General features: G+C 39.9%; 1 protein-coding gene across 2 annotated transcripts in view; it reads right to left on the bottom strand.

The window, feature by feature from the left end:
* The window catches only part of EYE (conserved oligomeric Golgi complex component-related / COG complex component-like protein), a 175614-nt gene that overhangs the window by 46473 nt on the left and 103980 nt on the right, over positions 1-25161 (bottom strand). For both annotated transcript variants that reach the window (XM_089446455.1, XM_089446456.1), the window contains one exon: positions 5352-6042. In XM_089446455.1, coding sequence (XP_089302581.1) covers positions 5352-6042 — 691 coding nt within the window. The remainder of the gene's footprint in view (positions 1-5351; positions 6043-25161) is intronic.

The raw sequence follows: 25161 nt of genomic DNA, 5'->3' as shown, positions 1-25161 counted from the left end.
CAAAGACTGATGGACGCATCAGAGATTACCGTACTCTCTATCTAGGATGGCATGGTCCAACCACTTGATCTGGGATCAAGATTTGTGAGGTCTGGGACCTCTGGACTGATTATGTCAGTCGGGGAATGATGTCTTTGTGACTGACCCACTTCTGTTCTGAAATAAAGAAGCCAGCAAAGCAAGTTTCGGCGGGATGACTCACGATGTTAATTGCACTAATAGATGGAGTTCTCCCTAGTTGAGAGGGAGTGTTAAATTTGGACAACTAGGTCCAAACTCCATGTTCTGATGCTCAGATTAAGAGGCTAATATTTTTGTTGGATTCCTCTTTCTGAGAGGTGTAAAATCCATATAAAAATAGTCTTAATCCGATGAGCAGAACTTATATTTTGAATTTATTATTCTTAATAAATTATATGTGCAAAGGTCAGCCAGTTTTGTAATGTAGGCTCACATGCCCAACAGATGTGTCACACACCCTCATTGATGGATATATATATACAGGAAAAGTTGGAGAGAATTTGACCACAACACAACTCACATCTTCCTCTCTCATCCTAAAAAGTACGAGCTACCTGGAGGACGAATTTCAGCCACACGTGGGAAGGACGAAGAGGATTTTTCTGCTGCTAGGGTTTCTGCTGCTAGGGTTTCGCAGAAGTTTGACCAGCGTTGACTTTGGTCAACGCTTGGTCGAAACAAGCTGAAAACTTGTGGGAGGTTCGATTTTTGAAGGCCATACTACCTGGCACAAAAATCGAGGTCAAAGGGTTGACCGTCTTGCTGCTGCGTTGACTTTTAGCTTGCTGCCCTGCGTTGACTTGTCAGGACAGCATTGACTTTTGTAGAACTGACTTGGGTTGACTCATCTACTGGTTGGAGGGTTGTTGTGACACATGCTGGGCTGGCTGACCAAAGGAGACTTCGCTGGTTGAAGCATCCTGTTGACCGCCGAAACAAACACATACATTTTTCTTGTTTCTGATTTGTCTTCTGCAAGATCTGCTTATATGTTCTATCTGCATTTTGCTTATCTACTTGTATGATTGCTGTGAGAAAAGTGAAATTGCTCTTAGCATAGAACATCTACAAAACTTTACAAAACTATATAATGAATATTCAAAAAATCATTTGTCCTCAATCGTGAGGAGTTAGAGGGAGTGCCATATACCATTGGAAAGGTCTCAAAACAAGCTTTCAAACCATGTATATTTTGCTCCCATTTGAGAAATGTAATTCGAGTAAAAATGCATTCAAAGATTGGGTATCTACTTGGGGCATCAAAAATCCAAAACCAATATTTCCAAAAGGCATGCCATATATCATTGAAAAGGTCTCGAAATATGTTATTAGATTATATAATTTTCCCTTTCATTTGGACATCCTTTGACATCAATAACAACCTTTTTCAACATACATAGCTACATGGAGGGGGGAAACAAGGGAGAAATCTTGCTTTGTTCTTTTGTTGCAGGTGGGTCATTCCAACAAGTAAAAGTGAAAGTGACATTTCCTTTATCTTTCATTTCCATCCATTTAAATTTTTAACATTACCATTAATTGTTTCAAGATATTTTAGAGTGGTTCCAACCTCATTGGATTTCATATGGAGAAACTAGAATTTTAGATCTCACTCAAAATATAGCAAACTTAACAGTTTTTATGATTTCACGATTTCTGGCATTGCAATGTTTCCATTTGATTTCGTATTGTGTGAGGGTATGGAATTGGAATTTGATTAACAACATGAAGCCCTTTATGTACCTTGATCTTGGTGGTATTGATTGTTGAACTTCGTTGATGTTGGTGGTAGTAATTGTTGAACTCCTCGACCACGGCCTTAACAAAAGTGTACCCTTCACTCAAAGCAAAATAATTGGTTAGGTATGTTAAGCTTTTTCTACGATATTATAAGGCTGAGGAGATGAACCTTTCACTCAAACCAGAATCATTGGTTAGGCATGTTAAGCTTTTTCCAATTTCTGCCATATTTTAACGTTGAGGAATCCAAGTATGAATACTTTGAGCTAGATGATGTTTATGTAGCTCTTGTTGATGATCCCATTTCTAGTTGTAGTGAATTAGTAATGAGTTTGATGAGTGATCATGTTGTTCATTGATTTGTAGTAGTGGTTCAATAACTTGTAGCTTTGTTGTTGGGCTCTAGAGGCCACTTAGAGCCTCATTGATTATGTATTTTGTTGTTGATATGTATTGCACTTTGTGCCATTTTGATATAGTCATCCTTACATGACATGTAGATGAGAAAAATTTGCATATTTTGTTTCTAATGGTTTCAAATCATGGTTTGATATCTTAAAAATATTTTTTCCATTAAAAATTAATTATTTTATGCATTTTTCAAATCTAGTTCACTGAATTCAGTTCAATCTAGTTTGAGTCGGTTCTAGTTGGTTAATTTTCCAGTGTTCTATGCTTAGCACAATCACTTATTCCAATTATTCTTCAAATAGCAATCAATTTATCCAATAAATTCAATCTTCTAGTAACAATTAGCAATTGTAGATAGAACAATAAATCCAATGCAAAACAGAAGACAGAAAAGAGCAATGACAAGAGACACAAGATTTGGTCAAAGTCCAGGGAAAAACCCCACAAAGGGTAAAACCCTTTCAAAATTCTTCTTCCATTAGATTGTCATCAAATGTTCAACAGAGAGATAGAATGTTCCAATTCATCAACAAAAGAGTCAAAATCAAACCTTTGACTATCAAGAGACCAACCAACCAACCAGTATACAAAAGATGAGCCCCAAAGTCAAATCTGCAAATTCTGTCAATGTTGTTGATATATGGTTGTCATTGATATCAACCCAAGCAGCACTATGCCACTAGAAGATGCCCCACCTTTGTCGACCAAAATGACATGGCAATTCATGATGTCTCAAGTCTGGATCGTTCTTATTGGATTGTCCTCGTTGAGCTGATTCTGGTGGTATGTGACACTCCATGAGACTCTTCACGGTTTGTGGGTTATGTTTGTTTGAAGAAGAAGGACCCAACTTGTGGCCAAAAACCCCAAAGGGTGTTGACGTGGCAGCATCTTTTTGGTCAAGACACATGCACAAGCAACAAGACTCTGCCCCAAAGATTAAAATAATCTTATTCATGGCAAAAGACTATTTTGGATGGTTTTCAAAGCTATTGTAAAAATCAAAAAGGGGTTTTTTGGTCTTAAAGGCGATTAAATTTCAAATTTAAAAACCGCAAAGGAGTATTTCCTCTAAGATTAAAATTTCTCCCTGCAAATGAGGAACTCGTTACATCTTTTGAAGCCTCTCCAAAATCTATAAAAGAGATGAGATCTCTCTTCCAAAATGATATGAACTCAATGATTATTCTTATGTGATCAAGCTCTGAATTTGCAATTGGTCCTGTGGACAAGGACTATCTAACAAGAGGCTAGAGTTTATTTTGTTATGGAATTCATTTGGGATTATTCTTATAGAAGTTTGAAGGGATCTCAAGCAGCGTATATCTCATCTATTACTGAGTTTCGGTCATCTTGAGCTCCTCGCATCTGTGGAACAGCCAAGTTTCGTTTTATTTATGGCACAATTTTTGGGGTTAAAGGTTTTTCGTTGGGTTAAACACTTTATTGCAGGCTCTCAATACAGCAAAGAATTCTGAGGCATGAACCTTGTTTAGATCATGGCTTAAAATCCCTATCCCTGCAGCCATCAAAGTTTGTAGCATCAAGCAGAGTGCAGTCAAGGTCTCTGTGTACAACATTGAGCATCAATCCCTGAAGTTCATAAGGCTTAAAGCCCTAAAACACCAGTCTTCCTGGATGACTTTGAAGAGTTCGATTGGAGTGATTGTTATTTCTCTGAGCCAAGACATATTGAAGTGTTTTGGGATCGTGATCTCCACGTCCTTGAATCCTGTTGAGACAAGATAAGGCCTGACCGACCTGCGGACCTGATGCATTGAGATAATCTGATTGTCAAAATCATGACGCAGTTCTGAAGTGCAAAGTTCTAAGCATAAAGGTTGAACAGTCACCTTGCGAACCTGTGTGTACAGTGTCGATGTCTCACAATGATCATATTGGCCTAGTCTCATGCCTACAGTGATAGGGCTACTCCAGTGCAAAGAATTTGATTGTTGACATTGTTTTTAACATTGACATATACATGCATACATACATATCTATCTATATATATATATATATATATACACACACGCACAGACACACACACTTGTTTCAACTTTCAGTACCTGCCAAAAGAAAGATAATCTGACCTGTGCAAGTTCTCTATGATACAAGCAGTCCAGGTATAATTTATTTAAGAGTATCACATTGATCTGCTGTCTTATCAGTCCTAGTCGTGGAAACAAACTTATGCACAAATCATTAATGCCATTAATACAAAACAAAGGTTTGAACAAAGGGACAGTTGATCAGTTGGAATATTGCATGATCTGGCAGATAGAGTCCCAATTACACAGCAGTTAGGGTTTGAACCTGCAGACTTGTGGAAAGTACAGTTCAAATCATCAGCAAAAATAGAACAAGAGACCTGTTCAGCAAAACCTGAAAAGGGATCAGAAGAAGTAGCTTCACTTACACCTGCATTCTAGATATTTCTAGTTAGGTTTCTTTCTAGATATTTCTCTTTTTCTTTTTTCCAAATCAATGTAAAAACTAAGTAGATTTAGAAACCAATTATGGGTTAATTTGTCTTCATTTTCCATGGATTAAGGGCTTTAACCTTTAAGCTTCCTATGGGTCCCAAACTCTTCGTGGGCTCTTGACCAGACCTTAAAAACTTAGAAAGTGTTGAAATGTGGGAGTTTCACACCAAAAATGGCTCAGAAAAACCCTGAGGTGTACTGTATGGCATTTCCAAATCACAAAACGCTGTACAGTATGGTTCAAGGTGTTTCCATGCCATTTTGTACCCATTTCGGCAAATTTCCAAATCACAAAACGCTGTACAGTATGGTTCAAGGTGTTTCCATGCCATTTTGTACCCATTTCGGCAAATTTCCAGAACCGGTATAGGGTCTGTTTGGGTGTTTCCTTCAACCTAGACTGAAAGACTTTCAAAATTCTGATCTTGGAATTGAAAGGCCTTGAGAGAAAAAAATATAGCTGAGCCAAAAGATATATAAGGATTTGAGAGCAGGAACAGCATTCCCATATTTTTCAAATTTCATTTTTGAAGCAAATTTTCAGTAGTCAGGCGAAAGTAGTACCTTAAAAGCACAAAGAAAAGAAAGACCAAAAAACATTACAAAAGAACAAGTCCAGTGATGTTAATAATAGTCATAAGAAAAAAATCTGCATTGCTAACCACCAAAAATTGCCACTCAAGATTGACCAACCTGCTCCAGTAGATTGGAAAGCCTCCTAGCCTTTTCAGGTGCATCCATTAACCGCAAAGCTGCCATATCAAGTCTAGGTGAACCTGCTTTGGATAGTTCTTCACTCCCACTAACATCTATGCCAGAAGCATTGGCTTGACTAACATTTGCATGAACACTAGAAATCTGCAGTGTGGTGTTTAATCTTGCTAAAGTAGCACGCAGAGATGCTTCAAAAACAGATGAACGGCTGCTTAGACCATCAGCAACAGTAAGAAGCTGTAAAGCTCCTTGCACTATTGACCATTCCTCTTCATCTGAAACCATGTCTAATAAGTTTCCACCATGCAGTCCTTCCTTTTTGTCTGATCCTGTTTCCTTTCTCGTGCCAACAGCATCACTGTGAGTGGAATGATCAATTCCACATACAGACCGTAATGATTTCAATGTTTCATGTAGCAATGCTAGGTACTGAAGCATTGTATCATCTAATGTACGAATAAGTGCCTCTGCCTCAGAACCCCCTGTGAAACTTATGCACCTCTCAACAGCTGCTTCAAGTAAGACGGTCACTTGTGGAATAGATTCTTCCATCCTCCTAACTGTCTCACTAAGCTCAACTCCTTGAGCACCCACACCACGAGGAACAGCTCCTCGCAAGTCTAGAGAAGCAATCTCAGCCAAAAGAATTGCATGTTCCAGTTCGCCATACCTACATTGCACAAGCACAGGAGCTACATTAATGATAGGTCTTCCTAAACGTTTTTGTTTTCAGGTCTTGTTTATAATGCAATAGACAAAGATTATAAAAGACAGAATAAATGATACAATGAAGCCAAAAATACTCCCTTTATTTCTTTCTCCAAGTAACATGAAGAGAAGAGACAAGAAACAAAGCAAATGAGAAAACTGCAAGCCCAACTACATACACCAATATATTTCAAAACGAATTTCTCTGCTTTAGGCCACATTTTTTGTAAAGAATGCATAAGCTGAAGTTTGTTGATGATCAGAAATACAGCTTTAAAAATCAAAATTGGGCACGGCCAAGTTACCAACAACCTGCTCAAGATGATCAGTAAGAGACTAAATGTGGCACAAAGAAGTTTAACAATCTCCCCAAAACTACAAGAGAGTTTACAAAGCTATCAGCTAAGTGCCTAAGTAAAAAGGACCTGACATTAAAACCAAAGAAAAACGAAAATTTTAATCAACTTTCAAATTAATCTTCTGGCAAGTACAACTTTAAGGGTTGCTCTCTATATTGGGTCAGGCTCAGCTAAAGGTAGACCACAGCTATGGCACACACTATCCACAACTTGATTCTTGTACCTGTAAATATGATTCCTGTGCCTGAAAATATGTGTAAACCTGATGAGGTAAAGGACACTCCATAAGGATAGGGAAGTGGCAAATGGATGGAGTGCCCTTCATCCATCATATTTTCAAAAAAAATTGCATCAATTCCCAACTAATGAAGAGCATATCATCCATTGAAAGCTTTAATCATTATCTTCGAAACACTTTGCATTATCAACTTCACCACCACACTATTGATTTTGGGTAGCATCGGATGTGCTCTAGCTCCGAAATTTTGTGGAGAGACTAGAATACGTGAGATCTCCAAAACCCGTAAATCGTTTGGAGAAATTCCACCCGGATGAGGAGTTATTAAAATAATTAATATTTTTAATGGGTTCCTAAGTCTAAACTTAGGAAAATAAAAATATTAATGGGTATTAATAAGAATATGGGTGAGAAACTTCTAAGTGACGAGGATCAAGTCTGTTTTAATCTTAGCCGTTGATTAGGGACTTAATCTCGGTCGTTGATTCATCAACAGGAAAAGTATAAGAGGAGGCTTGAGGGTCAGTTGGAGATACACTTGAGAGATCAATCAGTTCGATTTTTCTAGGGCGAGGTTTGCTGAGAAAATCGAACAAGTGATCTGTTGCAGCAGAGGGGCAGGGATAGTTGAGGTTGGAGGATCTTCTCTAGGACCTCGAATACACAGCAGAGAGAGGCAAAGAGACGCCAGAGGAGGCAACGCAGACCTAGGGAGACTGACGCTAGGCCAGGAAGGGCCCACACATTTCCAGCACTGGGGTAGAGCCACCCTCCAGCAGAAATCCGAATTCAGTCGGGGAGCAGCAGGATCAGCCGAGAAGGCTGACGTCAGAGCTCCAGGAGGCAGAGGAGGTAGTGCAGTGTTGACACAGTGTCCCAGTGTGCTCCACGCAAGCCCACGCAGCTACTATGAAGGGGCAGCACAGTTGTAGCCGAGGATAGTCGGTCTAGTTGTCGGAACGGAGAGATTTTGCCAGGTGAAGTGAGGTAATCTCACTTAGGTTTCTTCCAATATATTTTTATCTATGTAACTGGATTGCGGAGAGGGCATCCAGAGTTGTATTCAGAACTACTGTATAATAATAGAAAACCCTCAAAGTTGTTGCACCGGTTTTCCCGCATTGGGTTTTTCCAGGGACATTTGTCCAAAAATAATGGTGTCCCTTGTGTATTTGTCTCATTCTATTTTCAGTTCATGATATGTATGTATGTGTAGTCTGCAATAGTATTTTCATCTCTGTTTAATAACTAAATAACTTGTTGTTAATTTTAGGTATGTTCTATGCTTAGAGCAATTTATTTCAATTTTCACAGTTAGCTCAATATCTTTTCCACATCAGCAATCACATCAACATTAAAGTAAACTGCAAATAGAACATAAACATAAATCGCAGAAGACAAGCCAAGACAAGAGGACACAAGATGTTGCGCTAGCCAGCGACAAACCCCAATGTGGGGAAACCCTTGATCAATTCTTCTTATATGTTCTTCAATAGTTCAGCAAAGAGAGAGAAAGATAGTATGTTTACAACAGAAGTCAACACTTTGACTTATTTAGATAAGAGCGTAGATCATCTCTAAGAAGATGATACATGAGATCAGTTGAAGACATGTTGCTTCAACTGATTCTCCAAGGTGACTCATTCACCTATCGTTGTGCTGCATTTCGTCATCATGTTGCACCTCACCGCGCTACACCATGCTGCACCCATCATCACTATGTTGCATCTCATCACGCTTCATTAATCATGATTGTACCCATCACTGTACTGCATTATGTGCCATTGCTACACCATGTTGTCGTACTGACCTATGCTCTGGCTGCACCTTGCTTGCTTGTTGTCCCTAGCATGCTTGTTGTCCTTAGCATGCTTGTTGTTGCATGCTAGCTGTCCCTTGCATGCTAGTTGTAACATTGCATGCTTGGTGTATTTGTTGCTAAGTACCATACAACTGTCCCAATGTTAGTTAGTTGTCCCTTGCATGTTTCTCTCCTTCGGAGATAGATGCTCCGACAGTTCCCGACAGTTCCGGTTGTTCCCGACAGTTCCGGCAGTTCCCGGAAGTTCAGGCAGTTCCAACAGTTCCTGGCAGTTCCGGAAACTCCAGGCAATTCCGGGAAGTTTTGGGCAGTTCCGGCAGTTTCGGCCTCTGCCCTCTAGATTAGGGCAGCGTTATCCCTTAGGATCTCTCCTCCTACTAAAACCCAAAGACAAGTAGAGAGAAAGAGATCCCAAGTGTGTTGAAAATGACTTCAAGGCCACCTCTATTTATACTAAAACGTTGAGCACAAGTGGGGTTTATTTGGTTGCTGGCCAACCTTGACGAATTGTCCCATAACACAAATAAATTCATATCTCCATGAATACTTATCGGAATCGGATGATCTTTAGATCAATCCTACACCTCTCGATGAGAGAGATCCAAGAAAAATATCAGCATCCATTAATAAGATGACCCACATGGAGTTTGGCCCTAGTTTCCAATTTTAACACTTGTTGAATGTAAAAACAAGTAGGAGATGATAAACCAGTGATTGCAGTAGGACTTTTGATGTGTAGATTCAGAAATTTACACTCTCCAATGCTAACTTCAAATCTCTAAGTCACACTCAAACATGACCAAATTATTAGATTTTCTACTAAGCCCTTCTACAAAATTGTGCAATCCCCAAAATAAGATTAAATAACACAACTCCAGCTACATTTGGGCTTGAGTTTTCTAGAGGCACTGCTATGATTCACCCCTAAAAATTACACTTGCATTTTGAGGCATTTGTTCAAGAGTCCAGATGCCTCTAGAGGTTTACTTTGGTACACCGAGCAGCTTTAAGGGAGTAAGGAGTGCATTGACGTCATGCCAAATGACAAAAAATCTCAGATATGGTATTTGTGCTCGAGAGAAAAGGTATCTCTGGGAGAACTATGTAGCACTCTGTTTTCAGAGGCTCAATCCTCACATATGTGACAATATTGCATGATTGGCATAGAAAGCAGGGGTTATATATCATTTTCAGATCCATTCAACGCACTAGAGACATGTCATCACCATGGCATCATCTACAGCTAAGTTGCATTGTACGAGGAAACAGATACACATATCCAAAATGGGAGCGCACTGAAAACATGACCCCCAAAAAAATTAAGAAATGGGGAAATGCGATATATATATATATATATATATAAGAAAATTACACTGATACTTTGAAACAAAACATTCAAGCTTTAATTTTTAGCATTATAATTTACAATACAGACACATTCAAGAATAAATGAGCATTGCCAAGGCCCAAGAACATTTAAATGAGAAACATAAAATAAATTGGGCAAGTGATACATCATTCATGTAACATAATGCAATCAATAAACTCCAAAAACAACCTTTATTATCTATAAATGAGTCTATATATCCAAAATTAGCCTCTATATATGAGCCTTAAGGCTACAATGTTGTATGTATGAACTATGAACAATGAACATAGAAGCTAGTAAAGCCTAAAGGATAATAGTCATCATCCTCATCTCATAATCATAATGGAAAATTGAAGATGTGCATTCAGCAATTAAATGTGGATTTGTATAAGTTCTTCCAATTCCACTTCTAGGTTCTTTAATATTCAATGTAGGAAGAGATATGTCGAAGTCAGGACACTTAAGATCCACATCCCATTTTTTGCAAGGCTCACTACTATATTTGGAATATACATAAACAACATACTCAGTCTTCTGTCAACTCAACATGTTGCGCTTCACTGAATGAATAAAACCACAGGTGCTCCAATTTCTTTATGTTGATGACAAGCTTGCCACATGTGAAAGAATACAAATGGAAATGCTTTGCAAATGTACACCACTTGCTCCGTGACAAATCCACCATCTAAATGGACTCATGGTGCTCCTCTCATCCAAACCTAAAATATACGGATACTCATACGAATTAGTAGCAAAACTAGTGAATTCTTCCTTTGCCTTCCTATGTAGATGACTTGGAAATATTCTCACAAGGAATTTTTTCACTCCATTTGACACTTCCCTATCCTTATGTGGTGACTTCCTCTTTCCATTGCTTTTAACAATAAAGTATTCATCATAAAATCCTGGGTTTAGGAAGTGTGCTAGAGTGTGCAATGGAATGTTAAACTGGTTTCATCCCTTAACCGTGATTTTCTTCACTATATCCTAGAAATGAGCATCAACAAAAAGAAGTTGAGGATATTATTGTGCAAAGATTTCCATATTTTGCTCAACCACAATATCCATACCATCATAAACTTCTCCTAAGAAAGGCTTCTCTATGTCGGCACTTTGAAGAAGCCCAAATGCAAGGGATGTAAACTTGAGTGAGAATTCTATCTTGCTCCACCAATCCTCATCAAGACACAAGTTGATCACCATAGCTCCTTGCTTTGAATCTATCTGTGTCCATTCAGTCCAAAGTTGATCCACCACCATACAAATTGATGGTTGTTTTACCTCAACAAGGCAGCCCAACATGATGAAATTTGAGGCATATCTTGTCTCAACAACTCTAACCTAGAGTATTCGCAAAATATTGCTTGATACTGGTGTTGGTTGGTGATGAATTTAATTATTGTTAAAATTGGCAACTAGGGCCAAACTCCATGTGGGTCACCTTATTTATGGCAGCTGATATTTTTCCTAGATTCCTCTCATCGAGAGGTGTAGGATTGATCTAATGATCATCCAATTCCGACGAGTATTTATGGAGATATGAATTTATTTCTAATTACTTGATAAATTGTCAAGGTCGACCAGCAGTTAAGTGTGTGGCACACATGCCCAGCATTGCATATAAATAGAGAAGAGGTTGAGTCATTATCTCATCTCATCTCATCATCTCTTCTTCTCTCACTCTCCTTTCTTGTTTGGGTTAACAAAGGAGCAGCTAGGGAAAAGAAGGATGCAACCATAAGAGGAGGTCGCAGCAAGAGGAGGTCGCAGCAAGAGGAGGGCGCAGCAAAAAGAAGGGATGCAGATCTGTTTAGGGTGCAGCCAGGGCAGCATAGACTAGCGCGAAGCCTCCTTTGACTGCAGCCTTGTGTGGGGAGTCTCCCTCAAGCAAGCCGCAATTCAGATCAGTTGTCTGGAGAGTTGAACTAACTATGAAGTGACCAACGTAAATCTGGTTAGGGCTGCCTGAGCGTTGACCAGATTTGACCATGTTTCTTGAGTTGTTTTGGGTTGTCCTTCATCTTCGTTGAAGGCTGGGTTGACTAAGGTTGATCCTAGATTATTTGTGAATCATTTGATCCACTTTGCAAGTGCTGGTTAGGGCATCTTTTACTGCTGTCATAAAAATTACAGATCTGATATATTGTACTATTTCTCTCTCTGTTGAACTATTGAAGATTAAAGAAGAATTGATCAAAGGGTTTCCCCGCATTGGGGTTTGTCCCTGGCTAGCCACCACATCTAGTGTCTCTTGTCTTGGCTTGTTTTTTGTCAATCTTTTAATGTTCTATCTGCATTTTACTTTATATTTATGTGATTGCTAAACAATGGCTAATAACAAGATTTGAAGTAAACTGCTCTAAGCATAGAACATACCATAATTTAACATGGTATCAGAGTTGAGGTGAAGACAAAGCCCAAGCAAGAGCAAGAGCACGAGCAATCACCGAAGGCTGTTGAAGCAATCCTAAGACTTCATGGGGTCCTCATCACACTTCCCCGCTGAAGACAAGCTCTGTGAGAAGTCTGACTATCACAGATGGAAGATGTCTCTCGATCTGACATTAGAAGAGCAGGAAGTGTTGGACCATGTGAGAGGCAGAATTGTCGAGCCTCCATCAAATGCATTTGCTGCTGCTAGGAACAAGTGGACCAGGGGAGAAGTCAAAGCAAAGAAGATCATCCGAGACTCTATCGACAAGTGCCTGGTGGCCTATGTTTCCGAGCTGACCACCTCCAAGGAAATCTACAATAGACTGGTGAGTTTATTTAAAGTTAATGATGCAAATCAAGTTTTTTTCCTCAGAAATAAGCTGAAGGAAATTAAGAAGGGCAAAGATGAGAGTATGCAAGCATATTTCTTAAGGATCACCGAGATCAAGAATGATCTCCTATCAATCGGGGAAGTAGTTCCAATCAATGGTATATATTCAGAACCACTCTTCTCAACAATAATGTAATTCCTGGATTTGAGAAATTGATGGCGAGATGCATTCAAGAAGAAACAAGGATGGAAGAGCAGGAAATGCATGCACTTAGAGGCAATCCCTCTACTTTCTCCTCTCATGCTAAAAGGAGAAACTATTTCGGCGCTAAATCCAAAGGAAAGGCCAGAACCTTTTTATATATATGAATTTACATCGGACTATATTTATTTATTTATTTATTTTTTAATGTATATTTTTTAATCTTTATATGTACTTCTTTTATTTTCTTTTTTCTTTTTTTTCTTTGACTATCTTATTTTTTTCCTCCTTTTTTTCTTTTTGTTTAATGGTCAAAGCACTGAATGACGAACCCGGTGGAATGGAGAATCTCCAAAGACTGGTGTAGCGAAACGCTTAAATCACGACGAAAACAAGGTTGACGATAGGTTGATGGCCAAAGGCCGGATCAAAGAACACGGCTTTGTGCAGTGGTTGAGCAACCAGAGGATCGAGCAGCTCTGATAGCAATGTAATGACCACTAGTCGTACACGCAGCGGAAATAGTAAAATACTTCGTAAACAAAGACATCCATTGTAGGATAGTAAGAATAAATTGTATATTATATAGAGAATTATGTAGGATGATTACAATTAAGAATGAGGGTCTTGTATATATAGCCAGGTAAGTACCCTTTCATGAACAGACGTGTCTCTAAGACATGCCTTTTAATTATTAACTAACTAACCATTAGTTAGTTTACTTATTATTTATTATTATATTTATATTTATATTATTATGATTATTATTTATTATTATATTTATATTTATATTGTTATGATTATTATTTATTATCTATTTTTACATAATTTATGTTCATAACACTAACGCTTATTCAGTATTGAAGCGCTGAAGCGCTGAGATGAATGCACCATTCAATGCACATAACTCACGCTCCATTATTCGTAGAGGACAGAGAAAGAAATATTCCTCTCTACAGTCACAAGGATAGGTCTGCTCAGGACAGAGGAATGGCAGAACTGAGGGACATTACCTCTGTCAGAACCCACAAGGAGGAGAGCGTTTATTGGGATTTCATCACTGACAGGAGAATGTTTACTGCGATTTCGCTGAGAGAGAGGTGTGTTTGTTGGTTTGATGGGTGACACGATGGTACCACATTAACATTAATAATTCTTCTAATTCATGGGCAGAGTTGAGTGGGCAGGTCTGTTGGATGGCAGCAAAACTGATAGGCAGAGAAAGGCCACAAAAATAGTGGCTCAAATATGAGCAGGGCAGGAGATCGCCCGCTTTGATACCATGTTAGATATACATGGAATGTGGACAGCCAAATAAGATAAAGCATGAATGCATTTACTATTAACAAATGATACACACATATAATAACTAGTATGAATGTTGGATTCATATTCCAACGTCTCTTGGACTCCGGTGGTTGTTCACATTCCACACCAACCCATAGAGGATTAGGTGTCCAACAATAACATTGTCTTCCCCTTTAGAAAAGCTTTGTCCTCAAAGCTTATTAGTGAAAAGGCTTGATATTTTTTTTGTCTTGTAATGTCTCTTCGTCTTCTCAATTCTTGGAACTGTCATCCTCGATGATACAAGACGATATGAATTTTTTAATGTGGTACGTAATTGTCATATTGTGAAATTATCTAACCATCCCAAATTAATTTTCCATGGAATCTTCTGATTATTGGAAACTTGCAATGAATTGTTATCATAAAACTAGATTATGGTGACATCGACATTCTTGGGAACATAAGTCACTTGTTTCTATTTTGAGTGATAAGGATATGTAGAGTGGTTAAGATATTCGCAATTATGATTTGGGTGTCGATAAGGAGTTCTTGTGATCCGATTTCCCTTTAAACTTTTTGAGGCGATTTCTTGATTTACTTAAAGTATTGATGTTGTTGAGTTGGTTACAAAATCTTCACTTGGAAATTTCATCGTCTACACTGCAACATCTAAATATGTTTTTCCTTCAACTAGATTGTCACCTTCTTGAGTAGTGATATTGACTAGATCGGTATTCATTTATTTTTCTTTTATTTTTCTTCAACTTGGACGGTTACATCTGAAGACTTCGATACTTCTTTCGTGATAAGTTCTACTACTTTGTTTTTCAATGATTTCTTATCATCCTTAAGTTTCTTAATCTGAGTAAGCATATTTTGGTTATGATCTTTTAAATGCGTAAGTTCTTTAGCTTCTGATTCAACTTCTTTTTGGCATTCATGCTTCTCATCTTTTAAACACTTGATTTGTTCTAATAACCTTTGATTAAGGTTCTTTAATCGTAAATTTTCCTCTTCTTGTCCTGATAGGTGGTGTGCCTTGAGTTCTTTCTTTATGACCTTGGCCTTCTTGGCATGCACAAGTAATTTTACATTGTGGTCCGTGAGGCGAGAAATTTTTTCGTCCTTTTTTATTACTTCCTTATAATGCATATCCTCGGGATCTTTATATTTTTGTTGTGATGCCTTCTTGTTTTGCTAAAGTTTGGCTATTTTGTCTTCTAAATTTTTAATATGTGAATTCTCTTGATCTTCCAACTGCAGTTTCTCGGTACATTGAATTGCATCGTCTTGTAGGAGCAGTGTTGGGTGTAAAACTTAACATCTCCTCTTGAGGATTTTTTTTGTGTGTCACTTTGACATTCAACTAAAGTAAAAGGTTTGTGACATTTTTCGTAGACGACATTTTGATTTCTAAATGACTCTTGACAATTAAAATATCCTTCTGAATAAAAAGGACATTTTGAAAAGAAACCAAGGTTTCTTGTGAATGTCATCTTTTTTCTTTTTTCTTCACTTTTTTATCTCCTTAATTATTCACTTATTTATATATGTGTGTGTGTGTTGTAACTTTTTATATATCCTTGAAGATATCAAATATATATTAGTGTACTCTTTTTTTTGGTGGGTGATTACTTTAATCTTATAACAACTCTTCCATGTTTCAACTTGTAAAGCGTTTTTATATAATTTAATAATATAACAATTTTGAGTTGATTAAACCTCCAAATTAATGCAACCTTCGCCTTTAATTAATTGAAGTAATTAGGTTCACCAACGTTGGAGAGTTACAAATTATCATTGACCATTTTGGAACCCTGTTAACTATTTTCTCCCTTCGGAGCTTAAACCCGGGAAACGGATCGCGCGCGCTGGAGATGGAGCTCCCCCGCCTCTGGAACCCTTGACCGCCCCCGATCGAGCTTGGCAGCCCTGCTGCCGGGCTTGCAGGCCCTTACGGGCTTCCCCTGCTGCGCCCCCCTCGCTGGTTTGCTTCCTGGGCCTCCTGCCCGCCTCTAGCTGTTCGCGCTACCCTGAGGGCAGCCCTCTGCTGCGCCTCTCTTTCCTGGGCCTCCTGCCCCTCCCTCTCTTGCCTTTTGCTGAGCGTCCCAGCTCGATGGACCATCATGCTTCAAATCAGCCCGATTTTGAGAAAGCCTTTGCTTCTCTCGTCCCTGATAATAACTCTGAAAGGATCCGACCTTCTGCCTCCAAATTTATCAAAAAACTTGATGAAATTCCGGAAATCCCTCTTCCTCTTTCTCTTCCAAGGAGATCGGCTGTAGCCTTAGCTGAACGAGGATTGGTTGGCCAGTTTACGGGGCTATGGCCCTCCCCTCGATCCGTCCAACGTTGGGTGGAAAGAAATTGGAATGCTATGGTCCAGGGAAAAATTGCCATAAGGTTTTGTGGAAGAGGTTTTTTCACTTTCCTCTTCGAATCAGTGGAGGATCGCAATCTAATTTTCAGGAATGGGCCATACTTCATGGACACAAGAGGCCTTTATCTCAACCGTTGGACCCCGGATTTCGATCCAGAAATGGATGTACCCAACGCAGTCCCTGTATGGGTTCGCCTTCCGCACCTGCCGCTTCACTGCTGGGCTGATGAAACTGTTCGAGCGATTGGGAATGCGATAGGTAAATATGTGGACAGATCTGAACCAAAGGAAAATATGTATGCATGTGCGAGGATCTGTGTTGAGGTAGACTTGGGCAAAGGTCTTCCAGAGGCAGTTAAACTCAGAGTGGACCAGTGGACGCATATTCAACAGGTGGACTATGAACAACTCCCCTTCAAGTGTAAGGTATGTCATGAGTACGGTCATTTTGCTAATAGGTGTCCTAAATCTAAATCAGAAGTCAATAATAATAATTCTGGAACTCATGAGGAAGCATGGGAAATAGTAAGGAAAAAGAAGAAATCAAACCCTCCCCCTGAGTCTGAGGTGCCTCACTCCGGAACCCCTCCCTCCCCCCCTGTCTTCCCCTCGTCCTCCAACCCCTTTGGATCCCTTGCTTCAGAGGACCTCCCTTCTCCCCCTCCCTCCCCCAAAGGCCCCAGAACCTCTCCCTCTTCCCCCCACCAAGCTTCCCCCCTTCACTCAGTGGAAAGGAACTTATCTAAAAACAAATCGAAAATGTTCGACGATGGCCCTCAACCTGATCAACCAGTTCTGACCCATATAGAACCCCCTTTGATCTCCTCGAATCCATCTCAGCCAGTCCTCGGACCTCAGCCCATCAGAATTACCAGAAGTTCCTCCAAGGACCTTGGTGCATCCGGTGATATCCACAAGAAATCTGGACCAGGCAGAAAATCAGCCAAGCAGCATCGGGAAGAAAGCACGCAAAAGGACATTGCTTTAGGGTTACAAACCCCTATGGACTCCTTCATTACAGGTTCTCAAGAGAAAGACACAGCAGCTAAAGAACTTGAGAGGCGAGCACCTCCTCGCTCGAACTTTTTATGATGAAGCTCTTATCTTGGAACAGCAGGGGTATGGGGCACCCCTCTAAATCAGCTGCCCTAAGAGACCTTCTTCATTCAGAAAGGCCTGAAATTGTTTTAATTCAGGAAACCAAGCAAAATCAGAATGATATGCAGTTAATCATAGAAGCACAAAATTCCTTTACAGGGATCAGTAGCAACTCCAGAGGAGCCTCTGGAGGAATCACCACCATGTGGAATAAGCAGCAGTGGAATTGCAAATCCTCTGTCCTCAATCCAAACTGGATCAGGACCAACCTCGTCAACAAGGAAGAAAGCTGTGATTTAATTATTTACAATGTCTATATCCCCAACCATTTCCGGGAAAAGGAACAATGCTGGAATGATTTGAAGCAGGAAATAGACAAGGAACAGAATTCAAATGTTATCCTTGCTGGAGATCTCAATTTAATTCTCCATGCTAATGAGAAAAGGGGGGGCGCCTTCAACCCCGATCCTTTCAGAAGGCAGCTGGAAATTATCATGGCTGAACACGAATTGATGGACATCATTCCTAAAAATAGGAAATACACTTGGAACAATAGACGTCTGGGGCCAGGTAACATTATGGAAAGGCTGGACAGAATTCTGGTTAATGTTTCCCTTCTTTCCGCCTTTGCAGCAGGTCACACCAAAATTCTTAGCGCCACAGCCTCAGATCATTTCCCCATCCTATTAACGTTGGAATCCCACGCCAATTTGGGACCAATCCCATTCAGATACAATCCATTGTGGCGAGATAGCAGCGAGGCCGAGTCAATTATAGAAGATACATGGAAGAATCACGTGGAAGGCTCTCCAAACTACATTTGGGAAACCAAAATTCGAAACACAAGGAAAGCTCTAAAGGATTGGGCAAAAGTCAGTTACCAAGAACCAGAAAAAATAAAGGGAAAAATGCAGCAGAGTTTGGAAGATATTCACAAACAAATAGAAGATCATGGATACACTAATCAGCTAAAAAGTAAAGAATGGGAAGTGCAGGGACAGCTAACTCAAATTAAGAGGGCGGAAGAAATCAAATGGAGGCTCAAGTCGCGAGAAATATGGCTAAAGGAAGGTGATAAAAATACGGCATACTTCCATAAGCAGGCCACAGTAAAAAAATCAAGGAACATTGTTACTACTATTACAGATAGTCAAGGTAGCCAGCATGATGATCAGGAATCTATTAAAAGAGCTGCATTCCATCATTACAAGTGCCTTCTCACTGAAAATCAAAGCGCCATGGACTATACGGCCTTCCTTCGGCACCTCCCAGGAAAAATCTCTGCTGAGGTGAATGAGAGGATGAACAGCGACATAACAGAGGAAGAGATAAGAAAAGCTATTTGGACTCTTCAACCAGACAAATCTCCAGGTCCAGATGGTTTCTCTATTAATTTTTACAGGGACCATTGGCATTTGATAAAGAAAGATCTTGTAAAAATGATGAAAGGAATACAAAGAAAAAAGAAAATGGGGGGTTTCACAAATTCAACTTTCCTTGCCCTCATTCCCAAGGAAACCAGGCCCACTTCCTTCTCTAGATTTAGACCAATCTCCTTGTGCAACACTTCTTATAAGATTTTTGCAAAAATCATAGCAGCTAGACTCCAGCCTTTGCTTCCTTCCATCATATCTGAAAATCAGGGGGGTTTCATGACCAACAGGCAAATTCATGATTCCATCTCTTTGGTTCAAGAAGCTATCCATTCTAGCACCTCTAGACAAGAGAAAGGTTTCGTCCTCAAGCTTGACTTAGCCAACGCCTTTGATCGAGTAAGACACTCTTTCTTGTACGCTGTCATGAGAAAAATGGGCTTTAATTCTGACTTCATAAGCACCATTGCCGCATGCATCTCTGGTCCCTGGATCTCGCCTCTCATAAATGGTCGCCCTTGTGAAGCTTTTCAATCTTCAAGAGGCCTAAGGCAAGGATGCCCTCTCTCACCCTATCTATTCATCTTGATGGCTGAATCCTTCAGCAGCAACCTTGATTACAACCGAAGAGTCGGTCTTATCTCTGGTATCAAGTTTGGGAATGGAGTCAAAAATATCAATCATTCACAATTTGCTGATGATACCCTGCTCATTGGCGGGGCCTCCACCACAATAGCAAGGCGCTTCAAAAATCTCCTCGATCAATTTATGGAGTGTTCTGGAGGAGAAGTTAACTTTCAGAAAAGCTGCATCTATGGATGGAACATCTCTAATCAAACAGCTCACAATATTGCCAATATCTTTGGAGTAGCCTACAAAGAAACCTGGGATCACTTCACCTATCTTGGGATGCCGGTCACCTTGGGTGCTCTCAAAGCGTCCACCTGGAATGAAATAATCGACAAAGTCAAAAGAAAGGTACAGCAATGGGGGACCCAATGGCTTAACCCAGCGGGCAGACTAATCCTGCTTAAATCAGGTATTTCCTCCTTACCTTTATATCGCTTCACTCTTTACCAAGCTCCTGCTTCGTTCCATAACAAGCTAGAAGTTGCTCTCCGCAATTTTTTATGGCAAGGAGGAAAAAAAGAAAAAAATAGATACAATCTGGTCAACTGGAAAAGTGTAATTCAATCTCCAGACAGAGGTGGATTGGGAATCAGAATGCCCAAAATACTGAATCTCGCCTTTGGGATTAAAATGGCTTGGAGACTTATAAGTGAACCAAAAGCCTGGTGGAAACAGGTCTTTGAATGCAAATATCTTTCGGACCATAGACAAAGACTTCTTGAATCTGATATTCCTATAAGAGACTCCACCAAAATCTGGCAACTTTGCAAGAAAGCAATCCCCACTCTTATTCAAAATACCTCAAAGATTCCGGGGGATGGAAGCAGTATCAATTATGCCACTGACAAAATCATGGGCCTTCAACCCTTAAACACTGTTGAAGAAGCCATTCCCATCATCCTTTTCCTTCACAGCAAAGGCCTTCAAAGGCTGGACCAAATCTCAAAATGGGATGCTGAGAGCGGTGCTTGGCTTAGCTGGGAATTCCCATTTATTCCCCCATACTTGGACTCTAGCTACCAAGTCCTTCTTAAAAATCTTCAAAACAGAGCCCCTATAAAAAAAGGAGCATTAGATGGGCTTAGATGGGATCCCACGGGCTCAGGTTACACCATTAAATCTGGCTACCAATTCATCTGCAATAATACTTATCAGGCTCCGGTCTGGAATCAATGGAGAATAATTTGGAAATCTGAGGCCATCCCAAAGGTCAAATTCTTCATCTGGCTGTTGCTCAAGGGCAGAATACTCACTTCGGAAAATTTGAGAAAGAGAGGGATATATGGTCCCTCAATCTGTCCTAACTGCTGCTCCGAGGAGGAAACCATCCACCACCTATTTCTTGATTGTGCTTTTGCGAAGAAATGCTGGACCATCATGGCCAACCTGGGCAGCATAACATGGCATCCTCAGCAAAACATTGCTGAGACAATCCAACACTGGAGAAGGAATTGCCCCTGGAAAGATAAGCGAAGCAAGATTGTTAAAAGAACCTGGGACATCATCCCCCACAATCTCCTCTGGAAAATCTGGCTCACTAGAAACAAGAAAATATTCCAAAATAAAGAAGGCAATGTCTGGAATACATGTAGCAGCGCTCATCTACTGGCACAGGAGACGATGGCTGTCAAATGCTCAGGAACAATTAAAGCAACTGATTATACAATTGAAGAGAGGCTCATGATCAGACATATTCTAGGCAATCCAAGCCAACATCAGAGTATTCAGAGAAATGTCATGAAATTTCAACATAAGACCAAAGAATGGGAAATAAGGCTACCATCTCAGGAATTCAAAAGATGGCTAATGAGTAATAACTGTCCAATCCTATTCTTTGACGGAGCCTCCAAGTCCAACCCAGGACCAGCAGGTGCAGGAGGTATTATTCTAGACGAATCAGGAGAAGAAATATGCAGCTACGAATGGAGTTTAGGGGAAAAAACAAATAATAACGCCGAGGCTCTTGCTCTGTACCAAGGACTGCTGCAACTAAAAAATAGAGGAATCAAAAATGCACTTGTCCTAGGAGACTCCTCTATAATCATTGGCTACATGAACCATTACAGGACATCCTCAAACAGTAGTCTTCAACAGCATCTTCAACGCATTAGCCTCCTCATCGATCACTTTGAAAAAATCCGATTCTGCCATATCCTTCGCACATACAATGGGGAAGCGGATAAACATGCTAATAAAGCAGTTGGACAACAGGAAGGAGCACTGAGGCACAGTCAACGAGCCTTCTTCCAGCCTCTGCCATGAACCAGGTCGACACTGACAAAACCCAAGCGCGCAAATTCAGCAAGCGTGTGATGGGGAAGGTAACAACAGCCTCAGGGCACATTTCGAAATTCTCAAGCAATCACACTCAGGATATGACCCTCAGATCAGCTGACATCCCAAGGAAAATTCATAATCACAGTGAAGGACGAAGGAATGATTCTGCTACCGCAGACAATCGTCCTAGAGATATAGGAAAATATCTAAATATCACAGAGGATCGGATCTCTGATAAGAATCCAGGCTGCTGCAGCTGGTCCCGATCCATAAATTCGAGTTCAGGAAGGCGTTTTATTGTCTATCAACACTGCGACCAAGAGCAGCCCCGTGAAAGTGAAGAAAGCGCTCAGGATCAGCCACGACGGAGACCACTTACTCTGGTATCGGTTTTCTATTCTCTGCATAACTTTTCTCTAATCAATCTTACGGTCTTTTTCAGGAAAAGCTTTGAAGGGAAACCTAGAGCTCCAGATCCCCTTCTTCTCTCTCAACGACCTTGCTGGCCGTCCCCCTGCCTCTCATCTTGCTCCCCCAGCTCGCAACTATCCGGCTCTTCTCTCCTATTTTCAAGTTTTCATCTATCAGCTCCGCGCGCTATCATCCAGATCTCTCTTTTTTACCTCTCTCAGAAAGTGAGATCGGTGGGCTCGATCCTCTGTTTATCTTCTGCCAAGAACCCGCGCTCATCTCCCATATCTTCAAGTATTTATCTTTCAGTTCTGCGCGCTATCACTCAGATCTTACCTATTTACCTCTCTTTGAAAGTGAAGACGGTGGGCTCGATCCTCTGTTTATCTTCTGCCAATAAACCGCGCACTATTACCCGGCCCTTATTCCCTTGCAGCCAGAAGGAATCAATAGACCATCCTTGTGAATCTGTCCCTCCTAGAAACTATCCCCCTTTTGTAATGGCTCGCTCTGAGCAATGTTTCCACTGCCGCGACCTCCAAGCTGAATTCGACGAGGTCAGAGCTCAACAACGAATTCTGGAAGATCAAGTGCGGAATATGGAAGCTAGGCATGCTGAGCAGATTCGAAGTTTGGAAGCAAAATTCGAGGAGCAGTTCAGAAATCTCCACGCTAAATACCGTACAGAAATGAATTTGTTTCTCCACAGGGTTCACTCACTACAGGAGCAGTTCAATGGGCTCAACAACAGATGCATCCATGCCGAGGAGTCGCTGGCAATTCTAAGGGAAATTTTGGAAGCAAAGCAGAAAGAGAAATCAACATCTTCAAGCGCGAAGCCAATGGATGCAGAGCAGCATCCCGAGGACTCCACAGCGAGAAATATCAGTCATATTTCCATTGACTAATTATGTATTGCAAATGCAAATTTTTGTGTCATCAGTTCGTCCGGATCTATAGTAGTATTAGCTCTTTAGTAGTCAGAATTTTCAGAAACCATCTCAGAGATAGGAAACTCATGCTCTATCCTTGGACATGTAATGCTCTCGAAGCAAACTATGTACGGCTTCATGCCTTATCACTTTTTTAATCAATATATAGCAACCAACTTTGTAAAAAAAAAAAAAAAAACTATTTTCTCCCTTCACATGACAATTGGAGTATCAGCTTAGGTAGTGGTACAATCTCTTGAGCTCCTACAAACCTTGGTTGTGGTTACACAGTATGGTTACTTCACTAAAGAAAGCTTTCAAATTAATCCAATTGAAGGTTTCTTCCACCTGATATTGATATAATGACGAGAAGACGGCTTCCTAAATCTGCTCTAAACCTAGACATTTTGTTTCCAAACCTAATTCCCTTCTGCATGATGCATATGGCAGAAAATATGGTGTACGAGTTGAGTCGGTTTAGAAGGTCAAATGTGTAAGGCATCATACGGACGACAAGAGTGCAGACAATGGTTGGTTGTTGATGGATAATGAGGTGGCAGTGAGTGGAGGTTGTCCACTAGATGGCAACGACTGTAGGCAGGACGAGCAGTGGTCAAAGGGTCTAGCTGCAGTAGGACGGTGGTTGTTGCAGCAGTCAATCGAGCTACCCTCATATATATATATATATATATATATATATATATATATATAATCATTTTTATTTTTTTTAATGTAACTTCTTTTTTTTTCTCCTTTTTCAATTATTTTTTTTTATTTTTGTTGTTATTATTTTTTTATAATATATATTTTTTATATAATTATTATTATTATTATTTTAATATTTTTTATAGCTTTTTTTCTAAATTCTTTTTCATTTCTTCTCTTCTTTCTTTTCTTCTCATTTTCTTTCTTTTTTTAATGAACAAAGGCCTAACGGCAGAATGGAGAAACTCCAAAAGTTTTGTAGCAAAATGTTTTAATCGCAACGACAATGAAGTTGACAATGGGTTAATGACCAAAGGCCGGATCACACTAACTCTATGAAGCGGTTGAGCTGCCAGAGGATTGAACAACTCTAATACCAAAATATTTAGAATATCTAAAATATAAAAATGCCCATCAAGGGGTGAATAATATATTTATATAAGAACATTTGAATACAAGTGAGATGAGATTGTTACAACTGAGGATCCCATATATACACGTAGGTGGGTAGCCCTTCATGAACGGTCATGTCTTTTGAGACATACCTCTTCAATATACTAATCATTGTCAATGTTAACTATTTAATTATTAATTATTTATATTCATAACAGAGCCTAAGAATAATTTAGGGTGGCAGGGTGGCGCTAGGGCAATTCAGAGCCTATGCAGGGTGTTGGAGCATCCTTTCAGTTAGAGCTGATGAAGACAGGGCATTGGAGCATCCTTCCAATTGGAGTTGGTAAATCAGGGAGTTGGAGCTTCCTTCAAGTTGGAGCCTGTAAACCAAGGCATTGGAGCATCCTTTCAGTTGGAGCTGATAAATCAGGAGGTTGGAGCCTCCTTCCAGTTGTCTCTAGAGAATCTTGGAATTTGGAGCTTTCTATTGATGTAAACTTAACGACCTATATTAAGAAGTGTTCGGTGGTTTTTCTCCCGGAAGGGTTTCCACCTAAAAATCTTGTGTCTATTGTCTTTGATATTGTTCATTGTTGAATGGTGTTGTTGATTTATGTTTTGATCTGATGCTAACGTTAATTAATGCATTGAAGATTAAAAGAATTAACTAAGTGAAGTGAAATACTAATTCACCCCCCTCTCAGTATTTCCAACAATTGACCAATTGACCAGGTCTATGGCACTTGTATTTTATTTTTTAACTTTTTCCGAATGGAGGCTTTTTCTAGTGGTGAACTTAGTGAGAATTCTTAATTGTGTTTGGTGGTGGAATAAT

Source organism: Pinus tabuliformis, chromosome X (assembly GCF_031772625.1).
Source record: "Pinus tabuliformis cultivar Carrire ecotype Pingquan chromosome X, CPIR1, whole genome shotgun sequence".
NCBI lineage: Eukaryota > Viridiplantae > Streptophyta > Pinopsida > Pinales > Pinaceae > Pinus > Pinus tabuliformis.
Note: the sequence above shows the minus strand (reverse complement) of the source record. Positions and strands in the feature narration are given on the sequence as shown.